Source organism: Strigops habroptila, chromosome 5 (assembly GCF_004027225.2).
Source record: "Strigops habroptila isolate Jane chromosome 5, bStrHab1.2.pri, whole genome shotgun sequence".
In the NCBI taxonomy this organism is placed as follows: Eukaryota; Metazoa; Chordata; class Aves; order Psittaciformes; family Psittacidae; genus Strigops; species Strigops habroptila.
The window spans coordinates 6,404,636-6,418,878 of NC_044281.2; the positions used below are offsets into that span (position 1 = coordinate 6,404,636).

Genomic DNA, 14,243 nt, shown 5'->3' on the forward strand with positions numbered 1-14,243 from the left:
GAATCAATTCCTGATGTAAAAGCCTTTAGCATGCACTTTGGAGCAGTGCAGACTCAAGGTTCTGAGGTTGGTCAGGCCTGCCTTGTTCCTAAAATAAGATTAGGCTTACAATTATGCCAAACTTCTTAGCTGGTGGTGAATGTAGGGCTGTCAGATGACACTGTAAGCAGGCTTGCTCTAGCCACAGTGTTTTACAGAGTTTGAAGTATTTGGGGAAAGTAAAAGATAAACCTCAACAGGCTTTGTTTGTGACGGGAAGAAAACATACAGCCTGGTGGCATTGTTAATGTGAACAGCTCTGCGCTTCTGTCATCTCCAAGTTCAGTCTTTGGTACTATCACAGAAAGCGAATAGGGGATGAAAGGTTTTTTGTGGCATAAATGTGCTGGGACACCGTGGGGAAGGTGAGGAAGCCCCCTTCACCCCACAGCAGTGGCAACGCCACACCTCAGCAGGTCTCAAGCACCTTCTCTAGCCAAACTCATGGCTGTTTTCTCACAGGAGGACATTGCAAAGTGATTAAGTGACATTATTCATGGCTGAACTTTGCCAAGGGCGATCCGTCTGTCTGTCAGGCTGCCCTTGCCGTGGAGGTAGGGAGGAGAACAGCAGCCTCCTCTCCTTTGCAGGGAAAGAGCTTTGGTAACTCATGCAATCCCTGTGTAACGCTGCTGCAGGAGATGCTGTAGTGAGCTCTTCAGAGAATTAGATAGCCAAAACCAGGCAAGAGCTGGCGAGACCCTACCTACTCAAGCTCCAAGCAGCATTTGCAGCACTTCACTGACTGTGGCAATGAAGTTTATTTCAGCATTAACCATCATTTTATCTTTTTTACCTCTCTTCTTCCCCTCCCTCAGCCCCTTAGAAAAGAGCTGCCTACAATTGCATGCACAAAGGGCGAATGCTGTGTCTGGGTGCTGTTCTACCTCTCTACCTCTGCTAGGATCAGGAGGCTTGAAGCTTGAAGTTAACATGGTCTACTCAGTTTCTTGAGAACTGTAGCCTCTTCTTTCACTGTTTTCTAGCAGATATGCTGCTGGGATATTTCCACTGGCAATGCTTTTTCCTGAAGGAAACAATGTACAAGTAATGCACAAGATCCTTCCCTACCTGCTCATTAAGGATGAAGAGAGGCATGACAGGGAGTTGCAGCTATAGGTCTTAGTTGTGATCATTTTGATTCTGCCTCTGTTTTCCTGCTTTTATATAAGCAAGACAACATGTTAATGCTTACCAGGGGTGGGAAGAGGGGCAAAGATGAATCCATGAATGCTTGAGAGATGTATGAGAGAGAACATGCTAGGAATGCCCAGGAGGAAGCTAATAATTGTGGCGTTTGGATGGAATTTGAAGAATATGGCCTCGGGCCAGACCCCGAATGAGGGGATAAAAAGAAATATTCAGCAACAGCCTAATAGCTGAATGAGGCTGGGGCCCCATGGGAAGAAACTAGGATGTGATCACAACATAAGAAACTGCATCGTAATACAGCCACAAAAAGGGGGGGAAAGAAGACAGGATTAAAAGTTGCACTGATGTTTTCTTACGTTATGGTTTTGCAACCTCATTTTGTTTATCTGAGCTTTGGGGATGTGATACAAAATACACAGGTCTCCTTTGGTTGTTTCAAACAGAAGCAAAAAGAGAGATGCTAAAGATCTTGTCTTAGATCAATTTTTAACCACAGAAAGTTCTATTTGTGACATGAGATGAAATTTTAAAGCGCTGTGATTGTTTAAAGCTCCTTGGCGGCAGTGGCAAATGTCCTGTAGCTGGTTAAAACTTGGTACAAATGGTAGCAGCACCCAAGGCTCAGCTTTAATGTGTCCGGAGTAGGAGTGTGAGGGCAAGTTAAGAAATCACTGTTCCTACAGGTCAAGTAAATGGTAAACAAATTCATAAAAGAAACACAGCAGGAACATGTAAATGCAAAGCTATCTCTGTAAATCTCCTGCTCAGTGTCTGGAACAGAACATACATCTGTATGCAAATGCTGGGGTTTAAGTACTTTAGGAAGTGTGATATGTCCAGCACTGCTTAAGGAACCCCACAGCAAATGTAATGGGTACGCTCACTCGTGAGCACTACAACTGCCCTCAGAACACGTCAAGCGTGTCTGGCCATGCTGACTTTTCTTGCGGCTGGCTGCTGGAGCTTACTGACCTTAAGAGAATATAACTGAGTGTCCTGCCTCTACCCTAATGCAAAGCTAAAGCAGTGGAATAACACTCTTCCGTGAGCTTCAGACCACAGGGCCCTGAGGACGGTGAATATAAAATGGTTGGAAATAATGAAATCCCAGCCATGTAAACCTGTGTGCAGCGTGACTCAGTGCTGCAGAAGATGCCAGTCTGACCACTCTGACTTACAGTGCGTGTGAGACAACCGCCCTGCACGCACACTTAGTACATCTAGTATGTCCAACTGGCTGCAGGAGACACAGGCAATTTCTCTGTGGAAGCAGCTGTTCTTCCAGATGTCTAAAAAGCAGCTGGTTACCTTAAGCTCAAAACAAGAGCTATGTGCTGTGCTGCAGTTCTATGCAGTACACAGGATGTGACTGTACAGCATTGAAAAATCACTACTACAGACTTAACTGGGACTTACTGATGTGTCTATAGGATGGAGTCTGTCTTCCATATGACATGGCAACATACAGTTATGTTGGACTAGATGACCTTTGAAGGTCCTTTCCAACCCAAACTATCCTATGAGTATGTAACAGTAGCATCAGTAACTTACTTGAGAACCAATTCCGCTCAGCCTGGTCCTAAATATCTTGCTCTGCAAAAGGAAAGAGTGCTCCTATATGGTAACTACTGGTATTGATTACAACTCAGCTCTGTGCTGGGGAGGAAGGCACAAGGCTCTGAACAGTGAATATTGATAATTTTTCTAATGCATTTGCCAGCACTGTCAGCCACAACCATTTAAAAACCAGGAGGGGAGATTGAGATTAGACATTAGGCAGAATGTCCTGTCCTATCTATGGGAGCGGTGAGGTGCCCGTGGCAGGGGGCTGGAACTTGGATGGGCTTTAAGGTCCCTTCCAACCCAAACCAGCCTGAGATTCCATACAATTAACTCTTTAAGGCTGTCTATATTTAGGTAAGCATTTTCTACTTTTTCCTGATGGTTTGGGACCATTTTTGATTACGTTTTACTGTTGGGTTTTCTTAATATTTATTAATTTCAGGTTCTCAGGTGGTAACCTGAATCCAGCACGGAGCAATAAATAATGGCACAAACTGTCCTGAAAACTTGGTATGCTGACTGAGGCACACTGTAAACAAAACTATCCAGCCTGTTGCTCAACTCAGGCTCTATAGATGCAGTGATTGACGAACTGGTGTATATTCAGACTTGTATTTATGAAGGGCAGGATTAGCCCAGCTATAAATGTCATGCTGCGCACAGCTATAGAGTAATTACAGTTAAGTGAGCCAAGTAGCATCAATGTCAACTTGGAGTCCCTTACCAGCATTATTACCTCGTTTGGAAACAGAACTGTATATAGTTTAGTCATGTGGTGTGGAGATGTGTATTATGTTTGCATGGATTTGCTGTTTAGCACTGGCAATGCTACAGGAAATGCTTAAGAGCCTTGTCTGTTAAAATTAACCTGAGTTAAGCTAAATTTATGAAGACAGGCTGAAAGATGGGCTTGTTCTGCTGGACAGGGAGGCAGCAAACTGCAGAATACTGCAGGAAAGATGCTCACAGTTAGGTTCCTAACTTTGTAGTGCTATAGTAATGTAGGAAGCAATAGTAATACTTTCTTAAAAAGGAGGCTGGCTATCTTAGTAATGTTTCTGGAGAGATGAGCATGGCTCCTTGCAGGCACTTTGATCTAATGCCATCATCAGTGTCTGCTTATTGCAAATAAACTGTTGGAAGACTTGCCCCATGCTGACAGCATACGGAGTTCATTACATGGAAAGAAATCTAGAATGTGCAAATTTTGGCCTGGAAAAGGGGAAAAAGCGGTACTTTTGCAAGTAGAGAAAGGTTGACTGGGCAGGAAAAGCATGAATAAAGGCCTAAACACTTCCGAGGTGATCGCACGACGTGGAGGGGCTGAATCCCCTCGTGGGAAGCCGCGGCCTGGCCCCGGACACGGCCCGGCGGAACCGGTTACACCGCGTTCGGAGCGGCGGGTGCTCCCCTCTGGAGGTGCGGGGAGGGTTTATGTGTATCTGTGTGTGTTTTACCCCCTTCGGCCGGGTTTCGCCCGGGCGCCTGCGGCCCCCTCGCCCCGCCTGGCCCCCGCGCCCCGCGCTACTCACGCCTGAGACATGGCGAAGCGCTGCCGGGCCGCTCCGGAGCCCGCACCGGTGCCGAGGCCGCCGCGGAGCCCGCTCCGGCCTGGGCCCCGGCTGGCAGCGGCTCGTCCGAGGCCCGGGCAACCGAACGCCCTGCGCGGGCCCCGCCGTTACCGCGGAGACAGGGCCACGAGGTGCGTGTGTGTTATCCCCTCCCCGGTGCTGCTGCACGTTGTAAGGGATGGTCCCGGTTTCAGCGCGTTTTTCCTCTATGTTTTCTTTTTCCGAGCACCCACTGAGGCAAGTTTTTAGTGGTTTTCCATCCCCTACTGCTTAAAAACCCCGTTTCTTATTGTTTGTGGGGTTTTTCCCCCTCTTGCAACAGCTGGAAACCTGCCTCTTGCGTTGTTATTTCCTCCCCCAGTTGCACCCCCGAACTGAGCACATCTGGATGCCCGGGGCAGCTGTCTCCATCCCACCTATCGGTACTTCACCCTCCTGGCAGGATGTGCTCGGGTTGGGATTTTTGCTTTCTTTAAAATACAAATATTAGCAACGGGGGAAATGGGAGCATGTTGTAAAGCAGTGTTTAAATCAGACCCATCGCTTCCAAGCCCGGGATTGGTGGGGAGGGGATAGAGCTGTTTTGCCTCTTTGTAAATGATGTCTAGCTGGTAGTGAAGCAGCAGTTTCTTTAAGTAATAATTGTTTTAATTTATTGTTTGCGTGCGGGGTGAGAAGCATCTGTTATAGGACATTAAAAGGCTCCTTATTGAAAAAGGGGGAAATCAAAGCCAGTGAGACAGGATTACAGCACGTTACAGGGGGTTTTGGGGGAAAAATGCACTCCTCCACAGCGCGGGTGGGGAAGGGGAAAATGGAGCAGTGTGGGACAATGAGTGCTCGGCCAGCAGTCAGTTTTGCTATAAATCTCAGGCTGTTTGCGTTCCTTTGCTGGTTTTATTTATTTATTCCCCCCTTTCTTGAAGCCCCATCTCATGTAATTAGGTGAGAGTCTTGGCTATCAGCTTCTCAAATAAAGTTCCTAGCCCCCATGGCTTTGGAGGAGAAGGTTTCACATCGAAAATGTGAACCTTGAAGAACTAAGACCACAACAAAAAGCATCTGAGGCATATTATTTCGCGAGCCACGTGATGGCTGTGCACATGGCACGATTGCTTTTGGTGTATTGGATTGGTGGGGTTTTATTAGGAGTAAGTGAGCTTGAGTACTTGTTGCTTTTTCTTTTGGGGGAGCATAAAATCAGCTTGCAATTAGCAGTGTTAATCTGGAAGTGGTGCTTCATGCTGCTGCAGTTTACATCAAAAACTTGCCTGCTTCCTTTCAATGTCTGAAGATCTATCTGCAAGTTAGGCGGGCTCTTCAAAGCAGTAAATGACTTGTGCTTTGTTCATATTTAATACCTTAACTGAGTCTTTGCAGCCCAGATGGGAACATCGCATTTGTATTTTCATCAACGTGGACATTTGTGCATCACTTTTTCTGCTGAACTATTCTTTTTCTAGCCAGAGTTTTACCTGCAGGGTCCCAGCAGTACTGTTTCCATCGGTCTGTGTGGTTTTAAGGACTGATTTGGCCATAACCCCTAAGCAATATACCCTTTCCCATAGACCTTAAGATATCGTTCCCAAATCTTCAAGAGAAAGGGAGTAACTCTTGTAATTCAATGTAAATTCAGGAATTGGAGTCGGAATAGAACATTACTTTGTTTTTCTTATTATGTAATGCATCAATCAAAAGTAGCTTATAAAATTAATAGCTAAGCAATATTTGAGACAAGTGGGAAGCTTTCTGAAGCAACCGAAGTCAGAGCAACAAGATTGATTGATACGATGTGGATGTTAATTATTAATCTGAATTTATTGCCCTGTGTTAGCACCTCGGCGTCACAGTGCAACGGATGGTCTTTATTGTGCTAGAAACTGTATTAAAGATGGAGTGCCCATTGCTGACTTTCACTTCCCCCCAAAAAACCAACATCTTCCTTGAAAAAATAGGAAATTAAGCTACAAAAAAGTGATGCAGTAAAATTAATTATGAAATAAGATGAGCTGGTGTTTTTGCTTGTTTTGTGTGGGAAGGGAGCCTGCTTTGTAGCCAAAATGGGAGTAGCGTATGACTGAGAATAATTAGTTTAGCCTAAGAAAATAGACATTTATAAACGGAGTAACTGGGGAGTGTGAGAGATCCTGGTTTCCTGTAGGTTTCCAGCTGAATCCTTGAATTTTAAGTGAGAGGATGCATGTCTGCCCGAGCAGTTTGGACAGTGTTATCCTCAAAGGACTGCCCTGTGGTGTATTTTCTACCACGGCTGCATCTCGTGCTTCAGGTTCGGCACAGCTGCTCTCCATCCCTATCTCCAGCTTTCTGCTCCTTTCCTTTATCTCCCTTCTCATCTCTTCCCCTGGAGCGCTGCAGCCTGAATTGCAGCTGAGGTCCAGGAGACCACTGATGGTCAGTCAACACCATGAAGTATCTCAGTCTTTCCAGTCCAGGATCACGTGTCTCCTATAATCCCTACAGGCACCAACCATCTGAGATCTCTAGGTACCAGCAGAGATTAAAGGATTTGTAGTTATTATTCCACACATTGTATGTTTTTGTATAGCATTGATAATGACTTCCTTGTCCAGATTGTGTTGCATTAAGAAATAGAACTGTGTTATTTAATATATCCAGCAGGAATAGGTGATGGGTTTTGTACAGTGTGTTCCATCTGGCATCTGTAATTCCTTAGGCTCTTGCAAACATGAGCTTAAAAGTTCTGCTGCCTTGGAAACTGGGTGCCATCATTTTTTAAAGAAGTCTTTTATTAAGAGCTTAAGAGGCGACTAGTGAGCTTCTAAGGGGAGAATGTATGAAACTGGAGGGCCTTGTTCCTCTAGACACAGGTCCCTGGCAAAGAGCTTAGTGCACCTGTCTCTTGTTGAGTAAGGGCTTAAGTAAAGCAAGGAACATAATAGGAAAAATGTTCTGCCTTTGCAACTCATATTTCAAAGTACTTGCAAAGGTCTGGATTGTCCCTCAAGGCACAGGGTGGAAGGCGGAGTGGGTTTTTTTGTGTGTGTTGCTGGCCCAAAGAGCATGCAGCGGGAGAGGCTGCATGGTGAGGGTTTTCTCCGTCACACGGGATGGATGAGTTGAGGCTTTGGGAGTAAAAGATCCTGTTGCTTCTTCGGCCATAGGGACAGACATGGGATATCTGTGCTGCACCTCACTGAGGTGTAGGATGTGATGTGCTCTACGAGGCATCTCCTGCTGTCATAAGGGGTTGCTGAAGGGGTCCTTTTGCATGCTATTAGTGAGCTGGATGAAACGGGTTGTGAAGAAGTGCTGGGAGGGTGGATTTTGCTGCATGTCTCACACTGGAAACCCACCTTGCTCCATAGCCCTACCCCAGCGTGCCAGTGTCCCTCTCATCCTGTAGGACTCAACAGAGAACCTCTCCTGGAAAGGATAGAGGCTGTGACAGCAGGGCAACTGTTCCCAAAGGAGAACCTGGTTACAACTGAGTTGCACAGCAGACCTGCAAGTCCAGGAAAGCGAGGAGTGGGAGCTCTGATGGGCAAGACTGGGGAGATGCTGCTCAGGACTTCCGTACAGATGGGCATTTGTTTTTCCTTTGGGCTTGGATTAAAGTGTGTAAAGGAGCTCTGGGCAGCTTTTTGCTGCAAGCTTGGGGACCTAGGTCTACTTTGTGGCTTCAGTGCTGGCTACCAGCTCATGCTGACAGCCAGGAGGGGTGGCTCTGCCAGCTGGGCTGTGATGACTGGTTCATTTAGCCTTGCAATCCATCATTGAGCTATTTTTCCAGCTAACATTAACTACTGGATGTGCAGGAGGTTTTCTGCTTACTTCAAGGCTAAGTGAAGGGGATTTGTCGGCAGTCAGGTCTGTTAGACTTTGATATAGCACCAGCGTGTTCATCAGGCCCGAGCGTGGTACATGGCGGAGGAGGATTGGAGCAGAATTAGAAGGTATAAAGTTCAAATCTAATTTGAAGCATTTTCTCTCTATCACTTAAATGTGGGAAATGTTCCTGTGGTTTCAGGTATAAAATGTCACACTTCATAAGGAGCGTGCGTTTTAAATCTCAGCCAGATATTAAATGCCATGCCGCACTCCACTTCTCTCTTTGTTAGAAAGTAAAACCCCAAATCAGCTCTCCTGAAAGAATGTTGTTTGAGAAAATTAAAGCTTTCAAAAGAAGCTGGTTCAAACAGCTCTGGCTTTCTATCGTTAGGAAACATCAGGGACCGTATTGATTTGATTCTGTATTGACAAGTGTTCATCAGTATTCAGCAATTTAAGTATCTAGGATGCTGTTCTTAAAGCTGCCTACTAGTATAGAGCTAGCAGTCCATACAGACTGATAATTAACATGCACCAGATGGGGTTTTTGGTGAGAAAGAAACAGAAAAAGGGATCGGGATCAGGCTTCTGGCCATTATCCAAGTCGTTTGTCAGTGGAGGTTTTAGAAAACTGGTTGGCTTGAACATTTGGCTTCAGCTAGGAAATTTTTGATAAATGAGCATAAACACTGTGTCAGGCTTTAGTCACTTCGGGGGGCAAAGGTTGCTTCTATATTATTCTGCAAAGCAAATATTGGAAATAAGTAGCATTTCTTTTGGTTGTGTAATGTGAAGATGCATTCAATATCGCGTGTGAAATGGCACTTTGGGACAGACCCATCTCAGTTCTTTTAAGATATGCAGATCCTCTAACCATTTACTCACTTTATAGGCTCACCAGGCAGCAATCTGAGATGTTGTGTATAGTTCTCTCATGATTTTGATGGAAAAATGAGAAGAATTTTAACTGTTAATCCTGGCTATGTGTGCCCGTGAATCACTGAAAACTTCCCAAATTGTCGTGGTTTTAAGCAAACAAGGAGGAAATGCTACACAACATAAGCTGCTATCTACTCCCTGCAGTGGCAGTGGGTTTTAGCTGACCTGAACCCTCTTTCGCTCATGTCGTGGTAAACAGGCAGGAGGTTTGGTGGGACCAGCCTGCTGGGGAGCCCTGTGTTGGTGAGAACTCAGAACAGCACAGTGCCACTTGCCCTGGGGATGCAGCCCAACACGGTTCTGGGCTCAAGCGCACACTGAAGCTGGGTTCATTGAAGAATCTCTTTTACCCTGCTGATCCAACCTTAAGTGCTGAAGGTGAAGATGGATGAGCAATTTCTGCAATCCCTCCTCTATAATTGCCTATCTCTTTATGTTTAGGCTCTGGGAAAATCATATGCGCTATGTGGTGGCTCCGTTTCTATCTGGAGCATCCCAGAACGAATTAGGTTTAACTGACATGGTTGCATCAATGAAGCAAAAGCAACAACTTCTGCTCAGCTAATGAATTCTTTCCAGCCAGAGCTGAAGGGTTAATACTATCCCACCTTGATCAGAAGGAACAATGCAGGTCAGGCGCCGTCCATGCCTTCCACGTTGCACGTGCGTCACTCCTGCGTGGAAGCGAGTGTTAAAACTACTCTGCTGTTTTTCCTCCTCCCGGTTCAACTTCTTGTGCTATAAATAAGTGGCGCAGTGTGAGAGAAAAGTGACTAACAAGGGGCTGTAGTTGTTTAGGTACCCGTGGCAGGATGTTTTCTTGATTATCCTGTTTCTTGTAAACACAGCGATGGCTTTTGTAGCCCAGATGTAGAGGCAGCCTGCGCTCATTGTTCGAACACCTGCTGGCCTTTCACATGGACCCAGTGCAGCCCATTGATAAAACTCAGGCTCAGAAACCTGCAGCACCAGGCTGAGCTCCCCTAGATAGCTCAAGGAAAAACCTCCTTGAGGATCTGACATCCGGCCTCTTGGTGGGTTTTTTTTCTCCATTATATTTGATTGGGAGGGGAAGGGAAGCTTAAAATGATTTTTTTTTTCCCCTGCTCTTGTTCTCACAATAGTGATAAAAACAATGCTCCCGGGCTTTGGAGGTGGTAAACAGTGAGAAATAACAACTACAGCTCACTTTGCAAGCATGCAGCCTGATTTATGAATGAAACTGGTGCCTGTGATTCAATTTCAGGCTTGTTGCTGCTTTTGGTGTGTTGAAATGAAATAGACCAGAGGAGAAACAGCTTGTAACCACTGCAGGGTTATAGCTGGGAGTGAGCACAGGGGAAGATGTCTGCGCTGGAGAAGGATAGCACAGGGGTTTTCTGCTTCCTGCATCAAGATCAAAGCGTAAAACAGATGGATTTGCTCAGTCAGACAGAGGCTTTGTAGCATTTTCTTTATCTGACACTGGTGTATGGCGATGTGACACCTTTGAGGCTTCAGTTACAGCTATTCCCAGGTTGGCTACATGGGGTAAATGAAGTCAGGTAGATCCTTGATGGGTCAGGACTGCTTTACAAGGTTCACAGTAACACCACAAGTCCTTGGAAGAAAAGGGTAAAATTTAGGCCAAAGGCAGTTCTGGGTCAGTTATGCACCTTTTGTGCAGCTGAGTGTTTCTTTGATTGGGACTTGAGGGCTAAAACCTGCTTTTTTGTGGAGAGGAGACATTCCAAGGCTCCAGAGGGAGAGGTCAGAGAGTCGAGGTGGTCAGTTTGGGCTGCGTGTGGTTTAGCACCCTCTTCTCAGATAGGAGACTTGTTTTCCATGGTGGTGGTCAGAGCAGGAGAGGTTTTTCTTGTGTTGAGGTCTCTTTAGTACTTCCCTGCTCCTCATATGTCCCCCACCTGTGCCTTTGGCTGCAGGAGCAGAGGAGATGTGCGGCGATTTATTTACTGCTGCTTTGAGCAGGGAATTGGACCAGATGGCCTCCAAAGGTCCCTTCCAACCTAAATGACTGTGTGTTTATCTCACTGAGAGAGTCAGATGCCAACAGTGAGTCCTTTACAAAGGCGCTTAATGGATCGAAGGCTTTCTCCCCCCATTTTCTCTCTGAAAATGAGCTCTGGGTCTGTAAAAGAAGCAGTCCAGCCCCAGAATAATAATTCTCCCTGAGACAGGTGAAATGAGGTGGCCAGACCTGCATGTGCTATGGCTTCATCCTGCTTTAACACATGTGGCCAGCCCCTCGGCAGCCCCAGATGTTGTGCAAAGCAGAGGGCAGGATGTCCTTGCTTGGAGCATCCCATGTGTCCTGCACACCCTGGGCTGTTAGAGGTGTCCTAAGAGAGGACGCTGCTCCTCCACGTGTGGGATGAAGCCATAGAGGGACTTGGAGACTGTTGGGGAGGTTATCCATCCTCCTCCTCTCACTCCTCAGCCTCCAGCCTGTGAGTGGGGTCCCAGGGAGGGAAACACCTAAGCATGCACATTTGTGCAAACCACCCTTTGTGTCTGCCTTTAATTAAAGCCGCATAGAAACAAAAGGCAGAGCAGGGTGTTGGCGTGTGTCGAGATCCACATGTGAGAGGAGCATGTGCTGTCCCTGGACTGTGGAGCAAGAGCACGTAGTGTGTGGTGGTGTCTGGCTATGGGACAGTGCCGCTGCACAGGCACTGTGGGCAGGAAAGCTGGCACGAGCTGACTTTTGCTGGAGCATGGGTTATGCATGGGGACGCTCCCTGGCTGGAGGTGGGACACGATAACCTCTCAGCAGCCAGCACTCGGCAGGAATTTGGCTCTTACATCCAATTGTGTTTTCAGGCTGAGCTCTTGTACTCATTTCAGGATGTGGCCCTGTCAATGTGAAGTCCTGCGTGCGCAGCCTTTCCTTTTTACTCGGTTCTGTTGGTTGGTTTGAACTTTCTTTTTAATGGCTGTGTTTAAGAGCGAGGTAGGAAGGAGCTGGAAGGTGCTTAACATCCTCAGCTTGCTTCTGGGTTTGCTTTCTGAAACAAATGGCTGTTTGCTGCTATCATCTCCTGTGGCTCAATGTCACAGCTTTGCTAGAGTGAGTGAAAAAGCTGTGCTAACCACATGAAATGCTTACAGGAATGTTTCTAGCTTGCAAGGGAGGTGGCCTTGATGCCCTTTCATGGTAATTACAGCAGTTGGGAGAAGTTTGCCCCAGGCAGGCAAGCCTCTCTCTAGGTCTTCATCCTTGGGCGCTCAGTTGTTTTGGATTACTCCTTCCACGTTGCTCTGCAAAACGGCATTGTGGCCACTAATGTCTTTCTTTTCCCTTAAAATCCATCAGTTGCTATTGGGAGGCAGCAAAAGCTGCTGGGTGTTTTCACAAATAAATAAGGTTTTAGGGAAGCTTTTACATTTCCTATTTATGCTTTGCTTTTAGACCCTGCCCTCCAGAAACCCTCTTTACCCCTGGAAAACAGAGACTATCAAACTAGTATTTCTTTTAAAACAGGTGAAAGATGGAGGATTAACTTCCGTGAGTGGCAAGTTTCCTTTCAAGCTATTCTGAGCAACAATGAAGCCCTTTTGAAGTGGTTTACTGCAGTCGTAGTTCTCCTTGCTTCATGTTCATACTTTCAGCAGTTTATTTCCTGGGCACACCTCCCGTCACGTTGTGTGTGGTTACAGGCACGGGGGAAGTTGGCCAGCAAAAGGCAAATGAGCTTTAAAACCTTATTTATTTCTTTTTAGAATGCTGTTAACGAGACATTGCGTTTGATTCCTTCCTACTATCAAGGTACAGTACCTCCCTCAGCATCCAGCACCAATGGAGGCATGGAGAGGTATGAAAGAAACAGGGATGGGAGATGTCATGCTGGACGAGTCTGTAGCTAAGAGTCCAGACTGTGGGCAGCGTAAAATAGCTTTGTTTTGTCTGCAGTTAGTAGCTGGATGGAACTAGAAAAGCTTTGAGGTCCCTCCCAACCCAAACCAGGCTGTGATGTGGGCACATCCAAGTCACGCAAAACACGCTGGGAGGCAGTGATCTGTCAGCTCCCTCTCATATCCTTGTGTGTGCAGAGTCACGCCAGTGGTGATGGTCTCACACTGGCCTCACATTGCCTTGGGTGGCTGCAGCCGGGAAATGCACCTTCTGGCAAAGCTCCTTGTTCAGGTCTTCACCCTCTCACAGCAGAGTACCTTGGTCCTGGGTATGTGTAGTGTGTGGACAGGCCATGGACCATCTCAGTCCTGCGCTCGTGGGGAGAAGGTCCCATATCAAGAGGAGGAGGAACCACAAAAAATGGCAAATGTGTACATTTTAGATGCTGCATCACAGAGCAGACTGAGGCGGTTGTGCCTTCCTCTTGATGTGTGAAATGTGGCAGGTTTGCATCAGTAACATGGGTTTCAGGCTCTTTTGAGCTTTGGCTTGTTTAGATGTGGTTCCCTCACAGAATATCCTGTCTCTTGAGCAAGGGCCCAGGTTTAATTAATGCCTTAGCTTAGTTTTGAAAATGGACTGATGCAGAGCAGGCCTGATGGTAGTTTTCCTGTTAGCTTGTGTCATTGAATGCTGTTTCCATGCAGATAGTACCTCTAGGCTCTGATGTGAGGTGCTCTTCTATCCCAGCACGAGAGGACTACTTGTGTCCTGAAGGACTTGTGCATTAAGCAGGTGTGCTTTGGCTCCAAATCTAGAGGTCAGCAAAGAGCATATGGTCCCTAAAAGGTGCAGCTCATATTGCTAAAAATGCTTGGAAAACTGGATAGCAGCTTTTCCCTTTTGCTGGAGCCTGGCCTGAGGAGGAGCAGGTACTTCAATGTCAGCATGTGCTTAAGCGTTGTCCTGCATGGAGACCCTCTCAAGCTAAAGTGGTTTTCTGACCCAGGGCCAGCAGGCTGTAGAAGCTGCCTCTTGTTGTTTCTACCCCCTGTGTACATGCTCATTGTAGCTCACTGGCTGTTTACTGCAAGGAGAAAATGACTTTATTTAGTTGCAGCTAGCTAAGTAATGGAGAGCAGGCGGGTTAGGAGAGTCGCATGTGAGCTGGGAGCGAGACATCTGAGTTGGTCTCTTGTCTCTCTTGTTTCTATGATCCTAATTCTGCTCTAAATTAATTCTTTTGTTTAGCTGCTGGTTTCCCCCCCTCCTTTTTGTTCTCACATGAATGCTTGTCTCTATATTTAGGTCTGCCG

General features: G+C 46.5%; 1 protein-coding gene across 3 annotated transcripts in view; it reads right to left on the minus strand.

The window, feature by feature from the left end:
- IQCA1 (IQ motif containing with AAA domain 1) overlaps window positions 1–4,398 on the minus strand; it is a 99,539-nt gene extending 95,141 nt beyond the window's left edge. For 2 of the 3 annotated variants that reach the window (XM_030488458.1, XM_030488456.1), the window contains exon 1: window positions 4,287–4,398. In XM_030488458.1, coding sequence (XP_030344318.1) covers window positions 4,287–4,297 — 11 coding nt within the window. In that variant the 5' untranslated portion in view covers window positions 4,298–4,398. Of the gene's footprint in view, window positions 1–2,742; window positions 2,785–4,286 lie in introns of all 3 variants that reach the window. The other variant, XM_030488457.1, reaches the window with a different exon arrangement.
- Between the last annotated feature and the right edge of the window lie 9,845 nt (window positions 4,399–14,243).